This window comes from Ctenopharyngodon idella, chromosome 19 (genome assembly GCF_019924925.1).
Source record: "Ctenopharyngodon idella isolate HZGC_01 chromosome 19, HZGC01, whole genome shotgun sequence".
NCBI classification, from domain to species: Eukaryota; Metazoa; Chordata; class Actinopteri; order Cypriniformes; family Xenocyprididae; genus Ctenopharyngodon; species Ctenopharyngodon idella.
This window is the reverse complement of record NC_067238.1, coordinates 6,629,061-6,652,211: the sequence shown is the minus strand read 5'-3', so window position 1 is coordinate 6,652,211 and position 23,151 is coordinate 6,629,061. Positions and strand designations below refer to the sequence as shown.

Sequence of the window (23,151 nt, the reverse complement as noted above, 5' to 3'; positions counted from 1 at the left end):
ATCAGAGGGACAGTTTGTTTGTGTTAGTCCACCAAGATCCAATCAAAATGTAGCAAACCTTTGTCCGCTGTTATGGACAGAGAGGGGCCTGGCCATAAACTGGGCCCTGGAATGTGCTGTTCACTACAGTGCTTAACCCTCAGGGGTCTGAGGATTTTCGGGGCCCTGGAGAAGTTTTGACATGCCCTGACATTTGTGCTTTTTTCAGTTGTTCATAAACATATTAATGTAAAAAGTGTCATTACACTGTATTCAGCACAAACTAGGCTACCATAATATGTGAGGAACATGTATGTACATGTTTGTGTTTTTGAAGGAATAACGTTTATGCGTGGTTATTGAAAAAACAAAAAACTTAAGTCACTGAAATAAAGCAAAAAAATATATATTAAATCTGTGTTCACAAGACTTCTGGGTATTGGGGGTTGTAGACTAGAGTTTTTGCTTCAAAATGATGTAAAAATTATCCTGCATACTCGTTCATTTATAACAATATATTGATTTAGTTTTTGTAAGACACTTTTTGTCAAGAAACACAGTATGCGTGGAGGCGTGAATCATCATGAATAATGGGTGATTTACACCTGAGAAGACAAAAGAATCGCATAAAGAACCTCTAATGAGCTGCATAATAATGAGGCCTTTCAGTCAGGTAGGCTGTGAAAAAACCCTCTGTGATCATGTCTCAAGCTCATCATGGTGTATATCAAACATACAGAAAAAACAGCAATGCTGTGAAATATTATTACAATTTAAAATAATGGTATTCTATTATATACTTTAAAATATAATGTATTTCTGTGATGCAAAGCGTCTGAACATTCATGTTACCTCTATGGCATTTCATATAGTCTTTTAGCTTAAAAGCATGCACATTTGGAGAAATATTGATGGGTTCTCATATGTTTATGTCAATTTTCTATACAGAGGAGTAATATTTATTCAATATTTATTGTCATCACTGTGAGCGCTGGATACTGTTTTCAATTCATACTTGCAGCCGGAGGGCGCTCTGTACACCTTTAGTCCACAAATTACTCTAAAGAAGAACAGGACATTCAGGAACTAACGGCATGTCTTCCAGAGATCGCTAACCATGACTTTAACATCCAGATAAACACTTTTCAAGACAATAAATGCACGATTGAGATGATATATACATGTATTGCCTCAGAATTTGCGTCTGAATAGCGCTCGCTCTGTGGGCGTGGCCGCATTAGCGGATAATGAGCTGAATCACAGACTTCTGACATGTGTCTCTTTTCATACAGATTACATAAACACAGAATATTTGTTTTCGATTTGACTTACACGATTTAAAACCTGACATTTCAACGTTTTTTTAGACATAAGTCTCATTTTTGTGTCATTAGTATTCACTAAGTTACAGTTCATTTTCTGAGAACAATCAGATTAAACTTCGTTCAGAGGGAGACGAGAGATCACGCATCATGTTAGTTTTCTTTATTTTGCAAAAAGCACATCATTTTGTTTTTACTCTGAGTGTACACAAATAAAAGAAGATATTCCACAAATTTTAATGGTGTATAACTCTTAATTATATGTGCAACATTGACAGAGTATTTTGAGTCTCTTTCACACTGGTAAGAAAAAAACCGAGGTGGTATCGCCGGCGTGACCGCCGACCCGAGGGAGTTAAAGAAGATTAAGAAAATTAGTCCAACACCGTGGTACAACGAGCACACTCAGACCCTTAAGAGAGCAGCCAGAAAAATGGAGCGCAGCTCCAGTTTTTTGAATTTCATGAAAAAAACAAAAAAAAAACACATTTTTACGTAAAACAAACACAACCCTTGGTATTTATTTATACAGTGGCTAAATTAACAAAAAATAAAGCTTCAACTTCTGATGTTTCCAAACAGTACAGCAGTAATGACTTTATGAACTTCTTTACTTGCAAGATTGATGATATTAGAGAGAAAAGAGAAAATTATAACCATGCAACCATCTACTACAATGTCACATCAGTGCATTGCAGTATCCCTGAGGAAAAATTCCATTCATTTGCTGCTGTAGGAGAGGAAGAATTGTCTAAACTTATTAAATCATCAAAATCAACATGTATGTTAGACCCTATACAGACTAAGCTATTGAAAGAGATGCTTCCAGAGGTCATAGATCCTCTTCTTAATATCGTTAATTAATCTTTATCACTAGGATACATACCAAAAACTTTTAAGCTGGCTATTATTAAACCGGCTATTATTAAACCTCTTATTAAAAAACACAACTTGATCCTACAGAATTAGTCAATTACAGGCTGATCTCAAATCTACCTTTTCTGTCAAAAATACTAGAAAAGGCAGTATCATTACAACTATGTTCCTTTTTAGAAAGATATTGAAAAACTTAACCAGTAGAACCAGGAAGTATGACCATATTAGCCCGGTTCTTTCAACACTGCATTGGCTTCCTATTAAACATCGTATAGATTTTAAAATCTTGCTAATTACTTACAAAGGACTTAATGGTTTAGGTCCCCAGTACCTGAGCGAGCTCTTAACACATTAAAGTCCTTCACCTCTATTGCAAACTCAGAATTCTGGCCAATTGAGAATACCTAGAATATAGGCGGTAGATCCTTCTATTTGGCACCTAAACTCTGGAACAATCTTACTAGCATTGTTCGGGAAGCAGACACACTCTGTCAGTTTAAATCTAGAATAAAAACGCATCTCTTTAACTTGGCATACACATAACACTTTATCAATTTATGTTTTCAAATCTGTTAAAGGATTGTTAGGCTGCATAAATTAGGTCAGCCGGAACTGGGAACATTTCCTATAACACCAGATGTACTCATTACATCAGAAGAAGAATGGCATCTACGCTAATATTAGTCTCTGTTTATCCCGAGGTTTACCATAGTCAGCCAGATCCAGGCCAATGTCAGCAAAGTGTCAGCAAAGATTGTATCAACTTGATCATCCCCTGTGAAGGCCTCACCGACATGACAGCCAGTGGCACAGATTCCCAACAAACCGTCCCATACTGGCGTGATGAATCCGATCTTCACCTAGATGGAAGTGGATTATATATTTTGACTGTTGTGCAGTCCCAATCGGAATTATGACCTGTAGAGCTGCCTGAATCATAATCATGCATTGTTAGCTGTTGGCCAGAGGATAAGTGACCCCCTGACTGATCCTGGTTTCTCCCAAGGTTTTTTTTTTTTTTTTTTTATCACCTGTTTGTCACCTGTTGGAGTTTGGGTTCCTTGCCGCTGTTGCCTTTGGCTTGCTTAGTTGGGGACACTTGATATTCAACAATGTTTTTCATCTGCCTGCATTGACACCATTATATGTGAACTGAACTGAGCTGGACGATGACATCACTGTTTTCTCCAGTGCTGATATATAGATAAACTAAATTAATAATTTTTGATTTTTACAATGGTATGAATCAATACTGAATTTATTTAAGCTGAACAGTGACACTAAGAGCTGCTGTGTAGCCAAAATTATTTACCATTTATCACTGTGAAGCTGCTTTAACACAATCTGCATTGTAAAAAGCGCTATATAAATAAAGGTGACTTGACTTGACTTGACCACAGTCATCTGATGGACTAAAGGTGCGCGAGAAAATAAAAGACGGCAAGCACGTATGGCAGGTTAACAGTCTAGCGAAATGCTAACGCTTTGTGCTAGCAATAACGGTTTAGATTAAAGCTAGCGATGTCAGATTAATATGGTAGGCAATACTACACAATATCTGATATATGGTGAGGAGTAAGTTATTTAACAATATAAACAATGATAGTAAATAGAGATTCAAAACAAAAAAACTATACGGAGCTTGCAGACGCAAACCACTCAGCAGCAAGGCAGACAGTGGCCTTTATTTCTGTGTGAAAACAATTTTATGCACAAATACATACGTATGTATGGTTAGTAAATAAAATGCTCAGTCAGGCTTTATGTCTTGGCCTCTGTGTGCTCTGAACTACTGCTTCAGTTTCCTGTTAACAGCTTCAGTTTCCTGATAATCTATAGCCATCTCTGATTTTGGAGCAGTTTTCTTCAAGCCATTTGGGCACATCAACTGGTTTGGCTGCTTCCCTTCAGTCCATCCCAGATTATGTTTACACCCAGCTATCCACACCTGAGGTCACCTCACTGGAAGGAAAGAAACTACAAATGGACATCTGTGCCTTGTGTGAAAGAGGTACATTTTTTCATTCATTCTTTCACTACAATTTTAAATGCTGCTGCAAAATAGTGTGGGGCAATTTTGTATGCATCCAAGAAGAGATATACATAACTATTCGTACTTGTACTGATGAGGATGGGGGTGAAATATTGACAAAATAAATGTAATTGGGACTTTTTATCTCACAATTCTGACTTTTTTTCTCAAAAGCACTTAAAACGTACTTAAGTTAAAAGTAATAACTGTTTCAAAAGGGTTGTACAGTAATTTTCAAGTGCAATTTATGGAGAAAAAAAAAAAAAAAAAAAAACTGTTTAATTACAGTAATGTACTTTTGCAGAATTTTCATGCCAAACATTTTTTACACATCAGGTTCCAAAATTAACATGGTTTCTTGAGTCTTGTGACATTGTTGGCACCATCTTTCCGTAAAAGTGTTCTATTTTAATTCCAAGTGATTCTATTTTAGTAACTCTCGCCTGTGGGCCAGAGATGCGATGCTGAAGAAGTAGGCATTGATCTGTGTACTGTCAGGAAGTACAAAAGAAGTCACTTGGCAGTTTGATTTTACTACGAACTGTTTTTAGACTAACAAGGAAGTTCTGAAACTTTTATCCACATTATTTTGCTACAGGTTAAGCTGTTTCCTGAATAGCTAGAAGAAGTGCAATAAATGGTATAACTATTTGCACTTCAAATCACTGTTTATGATTGCGATAATAAATTTAAAATACAGCTGCCATCTGCAATCATGGGGTCCAAGCCCCAATGACCCATGTAGATGATTAGTGATCCAACTGAAATGTGTTTTTTACAGTTCATCTTGAATCTTCACTGATAGTTATGGTTTGATGAAACATATTTTAAAAGGTGAAAAGGTAGTCATGAGTATTAAAAATCTTTCTAATTTATGTTGATGCAGGATGTTCCCTTTCGAAAGGGAACTCTACACTGAGTTTGAACGCATATGGGGAACGTCATCACGTGAACCGGTGTCTGAAAGCAATTATGAAATCTCACCAATCCTATTGGCCGGCGACAGCCTATGACGTCATTAAAGACGCGACCTGGAAGTATAAAAGGAGCGCCTAGAGAAGCAGTCAGTATCTCATCGTCTTCAGGGACTGTTTTTGTCTGATTGCGATTACTTCGAATCTGGTAAGAATTACTATATCTGACAAACGTTTCCGGAAGTGTGTGGATCCACACACACTTAAACGCTGTTTGAGAGAGGTGTAAATCTCTCTCAACCCTCAGTGGCTGATGAGGGCGAGCTGCTGGATGATGATGATGTCCTCTCGTTGACATCATCAGATCCAGCAGCGAGTGCTCTTCTGGCGTCAAGCCCAAGAGAGCAGGAGATGGTTGAGGAGGAAGCGGGTGAGCCTGCTGAGACTTCAAAGCCTCCCTGCCCTGCGTATGCAGAGCTGCTTGAGGTTATGGAGTGCTCTTCTGGCAGGCTGCAGCTGCCTTGGGAGCATGTTAAGAAAGGGGCCGCACGCGGACGGCTTGACGAGCGGTTCCTTTCTGGCCATAACACAACAGCCCCCGTGAGCCTTCCATTCCTTCCTGATCTTCATGTTGAGATCGAGCTGAGTATGGGTTCTTCCATGCCTTCTCGTATTCACCGGCATCAGCGGGCTAATTTCGCTGATGTTGAGGGATTGAGACAGCATGGGTATGTGTCAATGCCCCCTATTGACGAGACATTTGCGAACTATCTCGTCACAGGGCAAGCCCCTTAAAGTGACTTCTCGCTTGAATAGCAGAGCATACGCGGCAGCGGGTCAGGCTGGTGCGGCCTTACACACCATGGCGTTGTTACTGCACCACGGATCTGGCTCTTTGGGCCACTAAACAAACTGCTGCCTCGGTTGGTAGATCGATGGCAGCAATGGTGGCCACAGAGAGACACCTGTGGCTGAACATGGCTGACATCGGGGAGAAAGAAAAGGGCTTTCTTCTCGATGCGCCGGTTTCGCCCTCTGAACTTTTTGGTACCTCCATCGAGGCAGTGGTGGGAAAGTTCAGAGAGGCGAAGGCGCGCTCGGCAGCGTTTAAAACCTACATACCGCTCAGATCTGATCCTGGGCCCAGACAGACAGGAGGTCCTGGCCCGTCCCGATTCGAGGATCGGAGACAGGGCCAGAGGTCCAGTGTTGCCTCTTGGGCACCTCCTCCTCCTCGGAGCAGGTCCCAGAGAAGGCAGGACTCCAGGAAGAAGAAGCAGGATTTGAGGGAGGTAATCAATCACAGGTGCCAGCAGCGTCAGTGATTGATTTCCTCTCTGCGAGGGTAGTTACGTCTACCCTCTCCTCTCTTCTTCCACCTCCTGAATAGTGGAAAAAAATTTTTAACATGCTCAGGTGCTTCTTACAGTCAGGCTGAGGGCTGGGCCCATGAGTATTTCTCTGATGGCTCACTTTCTGGCTTGATAGTGAAGAGGCTCTTTTAGGCTTAAAAGAACCATAGATTCCATCCCTTCCATGATGAGGAGTCTCCGGTCTTCGAGCCGCAGGAAGGTGAGCTTGGTCTATATTTATGTTACAAATATATTGACCTTAAGTTTCCTGTAAATTTTTACCTGGGCATGTAAGGAAAAGAGAAGGGGAATTTAAGGCTCTGAAGTTCCATTAGGTTGGCTAGAACTATTTATTTCTGTGTTGGCAAACCAAATGGCCGCTTTTACAGCCACCATATGGTAGAGTAGCTTCTCCTCTGGTCATAGCTAGAGTTTGTATTCGAGATTAGTACTCTTTACTTCAGATAGATCTATGTTTAGTGTCGGCCTCAGGGGCCGCCTGACATTGTTTGGCTTGGGTTGAGCTTTGCTCCTCTGAGCTCTTGTTTTTAGAGGTTATTTCAGAGTTGCCTCCTCTCTATTGAGAGTTTTTAGTGGCTGAGTTTAAGCCCCAGGCAGATCTATGCTTATGTGTGGCCCTATAGGCCCACAGCTATAGCTGGCCTAGGCTAGAGCTAGGGTTTAGGTGATATACTGGAAGCATTTCACCTTTTTACTCTTCCCTTCTTTACTCTTCCCTTCTTGTTCTGGCCTCCTCTTATCAGAATTGTCAGGCCCAGGCCCATTACCCCTTTGGTGTAGGTGCAAGATAGATAGCAGCTAAGGTAGCAGGCTATGGCTAGTCTCCCTGGTGCCGTTGTCTCAGGTGGTAGGCCCCTTATTATTATGTGGATAAGTGAATGCTAGTGTTGCTTAGGCCCCACTTTTTTCTAGAATTTTCATTCATACTTTGTTTAGTCTTTTCCCCTGAACCCCTTGAATTAACATTCAAATTTGAGTGAAACAGTGTTAGCTTTTATTAAGCTCCTGTTCCCTAGGGTTCAGTACAGATGTAGAAACTTCTGTGTTTGTGAAAAGCATCCTCCTTGAGTTTCAGGATGGTATGAATGGAAAGTAAAGCATTTGTTTATGCTTTAAGTTCTAGTTTTTGCCCTACACAATGTGAGCTGTAACTCTATTGCTGCCACAGGTTAGCACCTGTTTTCTGTAGTAGTAGGCTTTGTTCTGGCCTCCTTCAGAGTATGGTGACTAAGTTTGTACTCCTCTTGCTTTAAGGGTAAAAAGTGTTTTTTACTGAGTATTTGGCCTGTTGGAATGCATAGCTCAGGTTGAGTTTGCTTTCTGAACCTCACTATTCAGTTTGGTTCTTATGTAGTGTGGTAGATTTTCCAAGACGCACCTAACTTAAGTTTACCTGTTCCTGGGGCGTCTCCTAATCGACACCCGAGCGTCTCCTAATCGACACTCAATAAATAACCTGATCTTTCGGAGCATCTCCAAATCGACACTTAATAGTACTTGGAGCATCTCCAAATCGACACTCAATAATATCTCGGTCAATGTCTTGACCCTCAAAAACCTAGTGTTCCCTAACCTGACTTGATGCGCAGCAATAACCAGAGACACAGTTTTTGTCCTTCAAAGCTTTAATCACGGCCGGGAGAGTTCCCATCAATCCCAGAGAATCTCTCTCCGAACAAAGGAATACAGCAGGTTTTATAGGATTTCAGGTACATTTCACAGTCAGTATAGCATGATCTATTACTCATAATCATCAGTCTTAATATGATTGGTTCAGATTTAAGAAAAACATCTCAGTTCCTCTGCCCTGCTTACTGGCGGAGTAAATTTAGATTAGAACAACTGAATCACAAGATCATCAAAAAATATCACCGGGTTAATAGTTCAGATTACTCAATAGGTTAAAACAATTTTTCAAAGACTGTTTTTTATCCTTAGAAGGATGCTGTCTAGCCAGCACAGCAGAATTTTTCCACTTGTTACAACACTCAGTCCTAGTGACTATTTCTCTATTTCAAAGTTAGCTTATTAGGCCTGTAGAAGAAAAGAAATGTTAGTTCATTATTAATTAGTTCAAAATTTCCATCACAGTAGCTCCCTTTAGAGTTTGAACACTGCTACAAGATGATGATTGTGTTGTTTGGAGTAGGAGGCTTTGTTTGGGCCTCCTTCTGAGCACAATAGCTTGTTGTATCACAAGTTTGTTGGTAGATGTTTGGTTAGAGTTTTGCTCACTTAGAACTAGCACTGCCACAGGTTTATGCGTGTGTTTATTTGAAGTAGTAGGCTGGTTCTGGCCTCCTTCAGAGCATGGCAGCATATATTCTTTGTGCTCCCCTTACTGTAAAGGGTTAATAGTGTTTTACTGAGTACATTGCCTGTTGAAATGTGTAGATTTTAAGCTCAGGTTGAGTTAAGCTAGGTAACCTCACTTGATAGTTTGGCTCTCAGATTAGGCTCCCTTAAAGCTTAGAGTCGCAGGCCCTGTTTGGGCCTCCTTCAAGAACATGATGGAGCAAGTTTGTACTCCTCTTGCTTAAAGAGTAAAAAGTGTTTTTGCTGAGTACATTGCATGGTGGAATGTATGGTTTAATTTTGACACTGCCACTGACTGACGCCTGTGTCTTTCTGGAGTAGTAGGCCCTGTTTGGGCCTCGTTCGGAGCATGTTGGCATAGTTTGTACACCTTTTGTTTAAAGAGTTTTGAGTGTTTTACTGAGTACATTGCCTGTTGGAATGTGTTGAATAGAATCAAGCTCAGGTTGAGCTAAATAGTTAACCTCACTGGATAGTTTGGTTCTAATATTTGGCTCCCTTATAGCTTAAAATTGCCACTAGCTGATGCTACGTGTCTTTCTGAGACACAGGCCCCGTTTGGGCCTCCTTCTAGAACATGATGGCGTAGGTTTGTACTCCTCTTGCTTTAAGAGTAAAAGGTGTTTTTACTGAGTACATTGGCTGGTGGAATGGTGGCTCAGGTCGAGTTAAACTAGTTAACCTCTCTGTAGAGTTTGGTTATCATACTTGGCTCCCTAGAGCTTAGAACGCTGCCACGAGCTGACGCTACGTGTCTTTCTGGAAGTTGTAGGCCCTTTTTTGGGCCTCCTGCAGAGTGTGATGGCGTATGTTTGTACTCCTCTTGCTTTGAGAGTAAAAAGTGTTTTTACTGAGTACACTGCTTGTCGGATTGTGTTAAGGTAGACTGTTATGTGGGCGTTCTACAGTCTTATCTGCTAAGTTGACGCTGTTTCTTTCTGAACGAGTTCCATGTTTGTGGGATTTTGCTTATCAGCAAGCGAGCTGCTCTAGGTGTGTGGCCTTCACAGGCTGCCCTTTAAGCTATTCTCCCCACATCTGGGTCTTCTTTTAGCAGATTGAGCATGTAGTTTCACATGTCTGGCCGTTCTCAAGGCTGCTGTGATGTATTTCTACACAATGTAGAATTTATGTCATGTTGCAGGCCCCTTCTTGGGCCTCCATGATTTTGTGTCTACGGTACGGTTTATCTGTTAATTTGAGCCCTGTACTCCCCTCGTTTGAGGGTTGTCCTCTTAGTACTTAGCTCCCTAATCTAGTCAGTGGTAGTAGGCCTCTCTGAGGCCTCCCTATTGAGGATCAGCCCCTAGGCTGGTAAATGTACTCCCCTGTGTTGGGTTCCTTTAGAGTGCACGACCTCCTCAGTGCGAATAATCAGGCGCTGAGTAGATCCAAGGATTGAGCAGAGTGTTACTCCCCTCATTGGTAAGGGTTAAAAGCGCTAAGCTGAGTCCTGCTCTCCAGGATGCCCGTCTCTACGCTCTGGTCTGAGTTGGTTACTGCCTCTTTGCAGTCCCTCTTACTGGATATCTTCTCTGAAGAATGTGATTTGAGACTCTGTGATCAGACAGGTTGTTGGCCAAGACTAGGTTGCTTTAATTAGACCAGGTCGGCCTCCCTGGTGACATTCAGGGTTGACTTGTTCCCCTGACAAGTGACTGGCTAGGGTTCCTTCGGGCCCCCTGGCTACATTCCCTCAGAGGTACCCTCTTTTCTTTGAAAAAGAAGTTGGTCCCAGAAGCCTTTGAGCAGCCTTGTTAGGCCTTCTGTGGAAGGCCTCTTTGAGGCTTATAGGTTGGGCTGTTGGCCATAGGGAATGCTATCACTGACAGCCTATACAGTGGGTACGGAAAGTATTCAGACCCCCTTAAATTTTTCACTCTTTGTTATATTGCAGCCATTTGCTAAAATCATTTAAGTTCATTTTTTTTCCTCATTAATGTACACACAGCACCCCATATTGACAGAAAAACACAGAATTGTTGACATTTTTGCAGATTTATTAAAAAAGAAAAACTGAAATATCACATGGTCCTAAGTATTCAGACCCTTTGCTCAGTATTTAGTAGAAGCACCCTTTTGATCTAATACAGCCATGAGTCTTTTTGGGAAAGATGCAACAAGTTTTTCACACCTGGATTTGGGGATCCTCTGCCATTCCTCCTTGCAGATCCTCTCCAGTTCTGTCAGGTTGGATGGTAAACGTTGGTGGACAGCCATTTTTAGGTCTCTCCAGAGATGCTCAATTGGGTTTAAGTCAGGGCTCTGGCTGGGCCATTCAAGAACAGTCACGGAGTTGTTGTGAAGCCACTCCTTCGTTATTTTAGCTGTGTGCTTAGGGTCATTGTCTTGTTGGAGGGTAAACCTTCGGCCCAGTCTGAGGTCCTGAGCACTCTGGAGAAGGTTTTCGTCCAGGATATCCCTGTACTTGGCCGCATTCATCTTTCCCTCGATTGCAACCAGTCGTCCTGTCCCTGCAGCTGAAAAACACCCCCACAGCATAATGCTGCCACCACCATGCTTCACTGTTGGGACTGTATTGGACAGGTGATTAGCAGTGCCTGGTTTTCTCCACACATACTGCTTAGAATTAAGGCCAAAAAGTTCTATCTTGGTCTCATCAGACCAGAGAATCTTATTTCTCACCAACTTGGAGTCCTCCATGCAGGCTTTCATGTGTCTTGCACTGAGGAGAGGCTTCCGTCGGGCCACTCTGCCATAAAGCCCCGACTGGTGGAGGGCTGCAGTGATGGTTGACTTTCTACAACTTTCTCCCATCTCCCGACTGCATCTCTGGAGCTCAGCCACAGTGATCTTTGGGTTCTTCTTTACCTCTCTCACCAAGGCTCTTCTCCCCCGATAGCTCAGTTTGGCCGGACGGCCAGCTCTAGGAAGGGTTCTGGTTGTCCCAAACGTCTTCCATTTAAGGATCATGGAGGCCACTGTGCTCTTAGGAACCTTAAGTGCAGCAGAAATTTTTTTGTAACCTTGGCCAGATCTGTGCCTTGCCACAATTCTGTCTCTGAGCTCTTCAGGCAGTTCCTTTGACCTCATGATTCTCATTTGCTCTGACATGCACTGTGAGCTGTAAGGTCTTATATAGACAGGTGTGTGGCTTTCCTAATCAAGTCCAATCAGTATAATCAAACACAGCTGGACTCAAATGAAGGTGTAGAACCATCTCAAGGATGATCAGAAGAAATGGACAGCACCTGAGTTAAATATATGAGTGTCACCGCAAAGGGTCTGAATACTTAGAACCATGTGATATTTCAGTTTTTCTTTTTGAATAAATCTGCAAAAATGTCAACAATTCTGTGTTTTTCTGTCAATATGGGGTGCTGTGTGTACATTTAATGAGGGAAAAAAATGAACTTAAATGATTTTAGCAAATGGCTGCAATATAACAAAGAGTGAAAAATTTTAAGGCGGTCTGAATACTTTCCGTACCCACTGTATATGACCCGTAGGGGGAGTGGTTCTGGCATTTCAGTTGAAGCTGCTAGTTCTGACGTTTGTCTAGCCATTTTCTGGCATGCACTCCCCTCAAGCATGGCGGCGTGGGTATATCGTTCCCCATGTGCATTCAAACGCAGTGTAGAGTTGCCTTTCGAAAGGGAACGTCTCAGGTTACGTATGTAACCATGATTCCCTGAGAGCAGGGAACGAGACACTGCGTTACCTGCCATGCATCGGGGCTGCCTGCTGAACAGTCCCTTCAGACGATAAGGTACTGACTGCTTCTCTAGGCGCTCCTTTTATACTTGCGGGTCGCGTCTTTAATGACGTCATAGGCTGTCGCCGGCCAATAGGATTGGTGAGATTTGATAATTGCTTTCAGACACCAGTTCACGTGCTGACGTTCCCCATATGCGTTCAAACGCAGTGTCTCGTTCCCTGTTTTCAGGGAACCGTGGTTACATACGTAACCTGAGACGTTTTCTCCTCTTTTCATCAGTCTTTTTAATTTATGTGGTTGTTTTAGATCACATTTTAGTTTTACTATAGCGTTTTAAAGTGGTACATTCTCTATAGAATTCAAATAGGTTGCACATTTTATCATCAGCATCACGATAGGAATGGCTCACGTGAATCTTATCACACTTTTGGAGCGCACTGGTGAACAAACGCCTATGCGCACCATTCATGCAAAATTAAACAATTGGGCTTCAAGTTATACTGAGCTGATAATTCATCCATTCAGTTTGTACGGGAACTTAGTGCATATAAAAGCTCAGAACTCGCAATGTACAGTACCGATCAATGATTTGGAAACATTACTATTTTTGAAAGAAGTCTTTTATGCTCATCAAGCCTGCATTTATTTGACCAAAAGGTAACTCTTTACAGTAAGGTTCATTAGTTAACATTGGTAAACTACATAAGATAGCATGTACTAATAATGAACTGCACTTCTACAGCATTTATTAAACTTTGTTAACACTCTGGAGTCAAGAAACACGCTGGCGCGTTTTGCAGGATTTTTTTCACATTGCAGCAAAACAGACTTAAAATACTCTTTCATTTTTTTGTCATAGAGACATAAGTAATATATCAATTGAAACTATAGAATGTCTTCTTTTATTTGTGTACACTCAGAGTAAAAACAAAATGTTGTGCTTTTTGCAAAATAAAGAAAACTAACATGATGCGTGATCTGTCGTCTCCCTCTGAACGAAGTCCAATCTGATACTCATTAGAAAACGAACTGTAACTTAGAGAATACTAATGACACAAAAATGAGACTTATGTCTAAAGAAACATTGAAATGTCAGGTTTTAAATCGTGTAAGTCAAATCGAAAACAAATATTCTCTCTTTATGTAATCTGAATGAAAATAGAGCTATGTCAGACGTCCGTGAGTCAGCTCATTATACACTAATTCGACCACGACCACGGAGCGAGCGCTATTCAGACGCAAATTCTGATTTACAGCATGATGAGCTTGAGACATGATCAGAGGTTTTTTTCACATAGCCTACCTGACTGAAAGGGCTCATTATGCGGGTCATTATGCAGGTCATTATGCGGGTCTTTGTCTTCTCAGGTGTGAATCACAGCATTATTCAGGAAGATTCACACCTCCATGCATACTGTGTTTCTTGACAAAAAGTGTCTTATAAAATTTAAATATCTATATTGTTTTATATGAACGAGTAGGCAGGATAATTTTTACATCATTTTGAAGCAAAAATTCTAGTCTACAACCTCCAATACCCAGAAGTCTTGTGAACACATATTTAATATTTATTTTTTGGCCTTATTACAGTGACTTAAGTTTTTTTTTGTTTTTTCAATAACCACGCATAAATGTTATTCCTTCAAAAATACAAACATGTACATACATGTTGCCCACATATTATGGTAGCCTAGCTCATGCTGAATACAGTGTGATGACACCTTTTCCATTAATATGTTTATGAACAACTGAAAAAAGACCAAATGTCAGAGCATGTCAAAACTTCTCCAGGGCCCCAAATCAGCCTCAGACCCCAGAGGGTTAATGTAAATTTCAACATTTACTAATACATTGTTAAAATCAAAAGTTGTATTTGTTAAAATTAGTTAATGCACTCAAAGGGAATTATTAATCAATTTATAAGGAATTTTGAAAGAGTCACTTATTTCACGGCCGAACAAATGGATCGTCCGTCGTTCATTTTAACGTGCTGTAACTATCTGCTCTGCGGTGGATATGAATATCCAAACTATAGTGAAAACACTATTTATTAGCAATGAAACAAGGTCAGCAGTTTAAGAAATTAATTTAGTAAGCACATAAAGGGTTAGTTCACCCAAAAATGAAATTTCTGTCATTAAGTACTCATGTTGTCCCAAACCCGTAAGACCTTCATTCATTTTCAGAACACACATTAAGATAGTTTTGATGAAATCTGAGGGTTTCTGAACCACACATAGGCAACAACGTCATTGCACCTTTTGCGGTCCAGAAAAAGTATTAAATACAGCGTCAAAACAGTCCATGTGACTACAGTGGTTCAACCTTAATGTTATAAAGTGTCAAGAATACTTTTTGTGGGCAAAAAACAAAAATGATGACTTTTAGTCCCCTTACTGTAAAGGGTTAATAGTAAAAGACACATAGACAATTTCTTCTCTCCCCTATCAGTCTCCTACACAGTTGACATAGTGAATGCAGTGCAGCGCTTTCGTGTCTTCTTCGAACGCCAGCTCAGTATTGGCCGACGCTGTACATGTGAGCACCACTACGCATGTGTGTGGTGCTGATGCAGGAGTCGGCCAATAATGAGTCTGCGCTCTGACGTAGAACACGGAAGCGCTGCACTTCCATCACTATGTCAACATCAAGTGTGTACTGGGAGGTTGAATAATGTATGTTTGTCTATCTGTCTTTATAGTACATGCATCTTTAAAGTCCATTCATGAATCCTTGGCTCTGGAGCGTGAGCGTGTCAGACAGGCTTGGGCTGGACCAGACCTTCGGCAGTCAACCTCAGATCAGTTGGCCACATTGTGCACAACCCTTTCAGAGGTAAATTGTTGCTCACTGTTCAATATGTTTCTGGTGTGAATACACTAGTACACTTATGATTACAGCGTGAGCTGCTGCTAAAACTATTATTGTCATCTATAAACATTTTTTGTCACTGCAGACTGAGGGATGAGCTAAATATTTTGTTGTAATTGAAAGCATGTTTGCCCTTAAAGTCACCTTCATACATTTGCTTTGCCTATAAGTAGACCAGGCAGAATTAGAATTTTTGAAGTTTTTTTTTTTTTTTTTTTTTTTTTTAAACATTTACTGTCAGGAATGAATTTAAATTATAGGCTGTATGTACTGTCTGTCTTGTATGCTGTCTTGCTTTTTATCCTTAAATTGTGTCAGTTACTGACTTTTTTGTTTTGTTTTTAGCTTGAGCTGCAGTCACGTTTAACCAGAGTTCACTCTGTGTCACTGTCATCCGATTCGTCAGATGAGTCCTACTGTACTGTGCGTCAGGATCAGGTGTGTGCTTCCCCATGTGCCACATGTTTTTAAGTAATTATTTTTATTTATTTCGAATAAATGTTTTTGTCATCAAGCAGCCCACCCCCTCTCAGGACCGTAAGCTGTTTCGTACACCCTCAGTGACTGACTCTACAGCCGAGTATTTTGATGCCAGTGAGGTGGTTTGTGAGAATTTGTCTGAAAATGAAATGTCTGACGAATCTGGTTTGAGTGATATCACCACAAGCAACTCTGAACCAGAGGAAGGCCACAGTATGTCTACAATTACTGAATACTTAAGCTGCTTTACAGGTTGATGGTTAAGTAATGATTAATCTTCAGCAAATGTGTAACCTTAAGTGGTTTTGATTTTTTTTTTTTTTTTTTTTTTTTTTTTAGGTGTTTTCAGTTTTGTGCACAGTCGCTCATTTATTGGTATGTTACTTCATTTTTCAGCAGCTACAAATATGAAGTACAGAGCCAGTGTTTCCAGCACAAAAGATTTGCCTTCTAATGCTCTGAATGTCACTGGACGGCGCACAGTGCTTCCTGCACACAGCACCAATAACAGCCATATTGGAATCCTTTCCATCCTGTACAACAACATCGGGAAGGATTTGTCACGGGTCTCCATGCCAGTGGCTCTCAATGAACCGCTTAGTTTATTACAGCGTGTCAGTGAAGAGCTGGAATATTCTGAACTCCTGGATATTGCCAACCACATAGACGACCCTTACAAAAGAATGGTAAGGACCTGGTGCCTCATAGATTTTATCCTAACAGTCTGTGTACCATAGAATATATATATATATATAGATGCCTCATTAGCAGCTGTTACCATGGGCTGCTATACGCAAGCCATCTGCAAAATTGGAACGTTCAAAGCAGCGCGTGAACACTCAAGAGCAAGTTCACTGTGAGTCTGCAACCATAGTTATACGCATGTTTTGTTTTATAGACCCAAACATTATAATTGCTAAACTAACAAAATGCAATATGAAGGCATTATCTACAAGCCAACACATTCTCACCTGTAAAAGCTTATCTAATTTTTTGGGGAATTTAAATCTTGGTTGTTTTTACAACCAGAGGCTGTGCAATGTTGTAGCTTCTTGGAGAACTCATTGACTTTTACTGTGAGTGCCGACAGCATCTGAAATGTTGACTGTTCCAAGATGGCGGCGGGGCTGGGCGGGGTGATAGTTTCGTCCTTACATCTTCTATAATACAATATATTGTTCGTCTCGAGAGTATTTACATCAGCCAATAAATACGTAGAGCTGCGTGTATTACTAAATTGTCCTGGTGGACTAGTTGCAGAATTTTTGTGTGCCAGAAGACAAGTCATTTCACTCGGCGGCCATCTTTGAAACGCCTCTTGGGCATGCAAGTGCAGCTCCTATCTCTCTGAATGGGGAAACATCAAATTCTCTAAAGCTGTTTGCCAAGCTTTCGATATTTGAAGTCATATTTGAAATCACCAATGAAATCTGACAACAACTGTCTCATACATTTTGTTTCTAAACGCTCGGATCATGACAAAAAAGGTTGGATCATGCTAATGCGCATGCACAATCCTAAATGTGCGTCTCTTGCGCATTGCACTTTCTCCCATTCATAATAATACGAGTGATGCGTCTTGTGTTATTCTATAGTCTTTGGCCAGAGGTTCTGGGTTCTAATCCGCCCTTGTGTAATTTATTTTATTTTTTTCTCATCAGTGATTGTATATCAAGAGCAGGGACACGTTTATGTGCATTTTGTATTGACATTTCACCGAAACGAATAGAGTCTCCGGCCACAACAGCGTTAAGCAGTAGCCTAGATTAAAACGCTCATCTGTGTGAAGACTGCGCAGTCTGCACGAGTGCCAAGAGAGATCACTGTTGCGCCACTAATATTAGTGGCAACGATCACTCAACATGATTTCAAAAACAGCACATCCCAGTCTTTTGTAATAGATACATCTGTGCCGCGAGATGTTTCAAAAAGTGGTGGGGACAATATCGACTCTGGCAAAAAGCAGTCGGGATCATGTCCCACCCGTCCCACCCGCAAATTACGACTATGCAACATATACATATTTATGGTGTGTACCCACAAAAGGCAGATTTTTAGTTTTCAGATTTATAAAACCGTTTGGCACCAGAACCTGCGGAATGTTGTGCATACATGCCACAGCTTTATTCCCCACCCCGTCTCCTTGCTGAAATAACCATATACTGTACACTGTGGAGCTTACAACATCTATTATGCATATCCTCATTTGCATGATTTCCATATGCAGATATGAGATACAGGAGATAATACAGCTGTTCTTCAATAATAAGAATAAGAACCCTCAAGAACATGATGTTGCATTGCTAATTATTTTTTGCAGTGTAAAAATGCTGTAAGTCATTAGCTCATCACTGAAAGAACTTACCGTTTCCTCAGGAAGGAATCCACAGAAGAGGGTTGTGTTGTTTTGGTCAGGAGGTGTAATGTACAGCCTGCTACTGCACACAGCATTACCGAAAGAGACGTTGCTTAGCAATCTTCTTAGAGTCAAGTGCCGTTGATCATTTTTCATGTGAAAATATTCCTTTAGCACTCAGAATGGGATTTCAGAACAATGTGCAATTCTTGTTATTAAAATGTAGCATGCTAAAGGAAAATTGTTCCCAAAGCAGAGCATCCACTACACTGGACATGCATGCAGATGCTACATACAAACATGCATGTCTTGTCAATATCCTTAAACAGAGAAAAGCAGCTCTGGCTGTAGGTACATGAAACTGAATCTTTGTCACAATGAACAAGAAAACAGCAAACCTCCAGGGAATCACCTGTTGTAAAAACATAAACTGTTGCAAATGCTGTTGATGTTGTACAAATAGTGCAGCGGTTCTGGGTTCTAGGTCTAAACACCGACTCATTATTGGCCAGCTTCTGCGTCAGTATCACACGTATGCGTCGTGGTGCTCATGTGTACAGCGTTGGCCCATACTAAGCCGGCATTCTGACATAGAACCCAGAAGCACTGCACTGTGTTAACAACTTAGACAGCGTAGGAGACTGGCAGAAAATAGAAGAAACTGTTTTGTTTTTGCATTGACCTTGCAGTTTATGACATTGCTGTGTATAGGGAGGTCAGAAGCTTTCGGATTTCATCAAAAAAAATCTTAATTTGTGTTCAGAAGATGAAAGAAGGTCTTACAGGTTTGGAACGACATGAGGGTGAGTAATTAATGACAGAAATTTCATTTTTGGGTGAACTAACCCTTTAACTTTTGGATAATGAATTAGTCTAATTTACTGCATAATTTGTCATTTGATACACCCATTTAGATTAAATTTGCAACTCTGAGTTTAAAATGAATTTGTTTACTTAATTTCTTCACTCACACTAGTAAAAGAGTTACTACACAGTCTGATTGGGCCACATCAAGGTCATAGAGTGCCACTACATTACTTGCCAAACAGAATGTTTTTTTATTATTATTATTATCATCATCATCATTAATATGTAGGATTAGGAGCTTATCATGGATTTTACATTTACCCCTGGTTTCACAGACAAGGCTTAAGCTAGTCCTAGACTAAAATGCATGTTTGAGCTTTTTTAACTGAAAGAAACGTCAACTGACATATCTTAAAATATGTCAGTGTCATTGTTTTGTCTCTTGATACACACCAGTAATGTTTTTTTTTTTCTAGGGTACGTTTATAAAAGTTACTTAAATGCCCTAATTGAACTAAGGCCTAATCCTAGCTTAGTCTAAGCCCTGTCTGTGAAACCAGGCCTTAGTGTTTTTTTGTTTGTTTGTTTGTTTGTTTGTTTGTTTGTTTTTTAAGCATACTGTGAACTTTTAAATATTTACCCAAAGGGATTTGTGAGATTCTCAACAAACCTCGTCAACATTATGCAAACAAACTTTGCATATTTCAAATGGTGTTGCCATATTGAGGGATTAAATTAATGACAAAAAAGGGAAACTAGAAGAGTCTCATATCAAGTGAATTGTCTGATTTAGATCAAACTGGGGATATATGTTTGGTCATGGTGTCTGATAGCATGGATATGACCATTTTGGTTTACAGTTATAGCATCATCAGCTGGCACCAGGAAGTGTGGCCTTGTGTTTCTGTGACTTCTCCAGCCATCTCCTGCATGTTAGTTTGTTAAATAAAGATTGTTTCTGTTTATTCATCGTTGTGCGCTCATTACAGCCACTCACACGTGACACATGGGTGTGGCTTGGTGTCTCTGCTGCTTCATTCACATTGTACATAAACTTGGTGCATGTATGCTTTTAATATCTTGAAATAATTTTTGTTCAAGGGGGCTAATCACACTGATTTGACAGTCAAGGAGCATTCTAAACTTGCAATTGTTCTTATTTCAAGGGATAGACTGTCATCATTTACTAACCTTGTTGTCATTCCAAAACTGTATGACTTTCTTATGTGGGAAAAAAAAAAAAAAAAAAAAAAATCCAGAAATGAGAATGTTTATTCATACAATTGAAGTCACACAAAAGTGTTTGGTTACCAAACTTAAAATATCTTCTTTGTTTTCTGTAGAAGAAAAAAAATTGTTTTACTTTGACATCCTTGCCAAGTGGACTGGACTTGTCTTTGTTTATTTATATAGCACCATTTAAAACACAACCGAGGTTGAACCAAAGTGCTTTACATAGGAAATAGAAGAATGGAAAACAAACACTGACAACATAAAACACCACATCAACATGTAAAACACCACATCTAGTCATTGTATGCTACCAACATTAGATGTACTTTCCACAATTTCTTAAAGATTGACAGTGATTTGGCAGACCTGATCGGCAGGGGCAACTCATTCCAAAGTCTTGGCCCTATCACAGCGAAGGCCCGATCGCCTTTATATAGGCAGTTTGTTCTAGGCACTACAAGTAATTTTTGATTCTCTGATCGTAGTGTTCTGGGAGGATTATATGGAATTAAAGGTTTGCCAAATACGACGGAGCCTGGTTGTTTAAAGATTTGAACACGAACAATAAAATTTTATATTTGATTCTAAAATGGACCAGGAGCCAATTTAAAGAAACTAACACAGGGGTAATTGATTCATATTTCTTTACCTTTTTTAGTAACCTCACTGCAGCATTTTGTACTGATTGTAATCGAGACAAAGATGTGGCAGTGATGCCAGAGTACAAAGAGTTACAGAAATCTAGCCGTAATAGAATAAAAGTATGGATTACTCTTTCAGAGTCTGAGTTTGTTAGGAACAGTTTTACTTTGGTTAATAAACGCAAATTATAAAAACAAGCCCAAACCACTGAGTTAATTTGCTTATCTAATTTTAAGTTATCAATTAGGAAGCCTAAATTTCTTACTGTTGTTTTCAAATACGGTGCCAGAGGGCTCGAATCTAATACATTTTTTGTGGAGTTCTTTAGGTGGCTAAAAACAATAACCTCTGTTTTCCTCATTCAACATTGAAAAATTATTTGCCATGCAATTTTTGATGTCCTTTAAACACTCTAGAAATATCTCAACTGAATTTGTGGAATGTCTGATTGGTAAATACATTTGCGTGTCGTTGGCATAACAATGAAATGATACTCCATACTTTCTAAAAATGCTGCCCAGAGGGAGCAAATATAAAGAAAAAAGTAAAAGAGAAAGGATAGAGCCTTGCGGAACCCCCCAAGGAAGATGTTTTTTTTTTACCTGAAATTTTATAATTATAGTTAACTGAAAAACATCTATCGCTCAAATAGGACTGAAACCATTTCAGGACTGTACCCTTTAGCCCTATTGAATGTTCAAGACGGAGATGAGGATGTTATGGTCGATCATGTCAAAAACTGCACTCAGGTCGAGCAACACCAAAACAACATCATTTCCTTTGTCTAAGGCCAGGAAGATATCACTTAACACTTTCAATAATGCCGTCTCAGTGCTGTGGGCTGTTTTGAACCCCGATTGAAACCTTTCTCCTATAGAATTTTCGCTTAGGAATGAAAGTAGTTGTTGCAATACAACTTTTTCTAAGATTTTTGAGGCAAATCATTTTTCACTGCATGTGCTGCATTAGTTTGTGCTATTATTTTAAATTGGCCCCTTTTTCCCTCTTTCAGGTTTATGTGGCTGCTTTCTCTATTTCGGGCTATGCCTGGGCCAGCTGGCGTAATCGGTACAAACCCTTTAACCCTGTTCTAGGGGAAACATATGAGAATGTGCGTGAGGACCGCGGTTTCCGTTATGTTGCAGAGCAGGTATGAGATCTTTATACCGAATGTCCTATATATTAAGGGCTCATTAGTAGTAATTGCATGATTTAATTCTTTTTCTAGGTCAGTCATCACCCACCTCTGTCTGCCAGCCATGCAGAGTCTGATAACTTCAGCTTTTGGCAAGGTAACACTTAAAATTATAATTTATTCTTCATGTGGAGTGTCTCATTTAGGATCCTAGTAAACAGTTGTAATAAAATCCTAAGTTAGAGCATAATCACTGTTGTTTCCTATAGTTATCAGTGTATTTTGGGTCTTTCAAAAATCAGACACTCTTGCCCAGTGTAGCGAAATTGTACAGGTATTTAATTAATTTATGGGTGAAATATATGAATATGATAAATCATAAAGCTTTATGATTAATTATAATACATATACCGACCCAAGAGGGAATTATACATATATTGTGAATTAATTACAACGAATTATAATCAGTTACATATATGATTAGTTCTGGTTTGATAATAATTTAGAGAAACTATTAGTTTGTCCAGCAAACCGTTAGCTCCTCATAGCCGATTATAAAAGGAAGGTTTTTCTCTGGCCACGAGAAAGACTTCCTATTCTAGCATCAATGCGTAAAGCAAGGATACTGGATTGAAACGTTAAAGTGACCTGGGTTTGTTGAATGAACAAAAAAACAATCGAGCATGAATATAATGTACAAACCCGATTCCAAAAAAGTTGGGACACTGTACAAATTGTGAATAAAAAAGGAATGCAATAATTTACAAATCTCATAAACTTATATTTTATTCACAATAGAATATAGATAACATATCAAATGTTGAAAGTGAGACATTTTGAAATGTCATGCCAAATATTGGCTCATTTTGGATTTCATGAGAGCTACACATTCCAAAAAAGTTGGGACAGGTAGCAATAAGAGGCCGGAAAAGTTAAATGTACATATAAGGAACAGCTGGAGGACCAATTTGCAACTTATTAGGTCAATTGGCAACATGATTGGGTATAAAAAGAGCCTCTCAGAGTGGCAGTGTCTCTCAGAAGTCAAGATGGGCAGAGGATCACCAATTCCCCCAATGCTGCGGCAAAAAATAGTGGAGCAATATCAGAAAGGAGTTTCTCAGAGAAAAATTGCA

The 23,151-nt window shown here is 39.9% G+C and overlaps 1 protein-coding gene across 10 annotated transcripts in view; it reads left to right on the top strand.

Annotated features, from left to right (window-relative positions):
• LOC127501072 (oxysterol-binding protein-related protein 7-like) overlaps nucleotides 1–23,151 on the top strand; it is a 198,859-nt gene that overhangs the window by 40,222 nt on the left and 135,486 nt on the right. For 5 of the 10 annotated variants that reach the window (XM_051872834.1, XM_051872829.1, XM_051872830.1 and 2 more), the window contains exons 10-16: nucleotides 4,017–4,188; nucleotides 15,193–15,326; nucleotides 15,708–15,800; nucleotides 15,878–16,055; nucleotides 16,239–16,528; nucleotides 21,893–22,030; nucleotides 22,109–22,172. In XM_051872834.1, the coding sequence (XP_051728794.1) occupies nucleotides 4,017–4,188; nucleotides 15,193–15,326; nucleotides 15,708–15,800; nucleotides 15,878–16,055; nucleotides 16,239–16,528; nucleotides 21,893–22,030; nucleotides 22,109–22,172 (1,069 nt within the window). The remainder of the gene's footprint in view (nucleotides 1–4,016; nucleotides 4,189–15,192; nucleotides 15,327–15,707; nucleotides 15,801–15,877; nucleotides 16,056–16,238; nucleotides 16,529–21,892; nucleotides 22,031–22,108; nucleotides 22,173–23,151) is intronic. The other 5 variants (XM_051872835.1, XM_051872832.1, XM_051872833.1 and 2 more) reach the window with 4 other exon arrangements.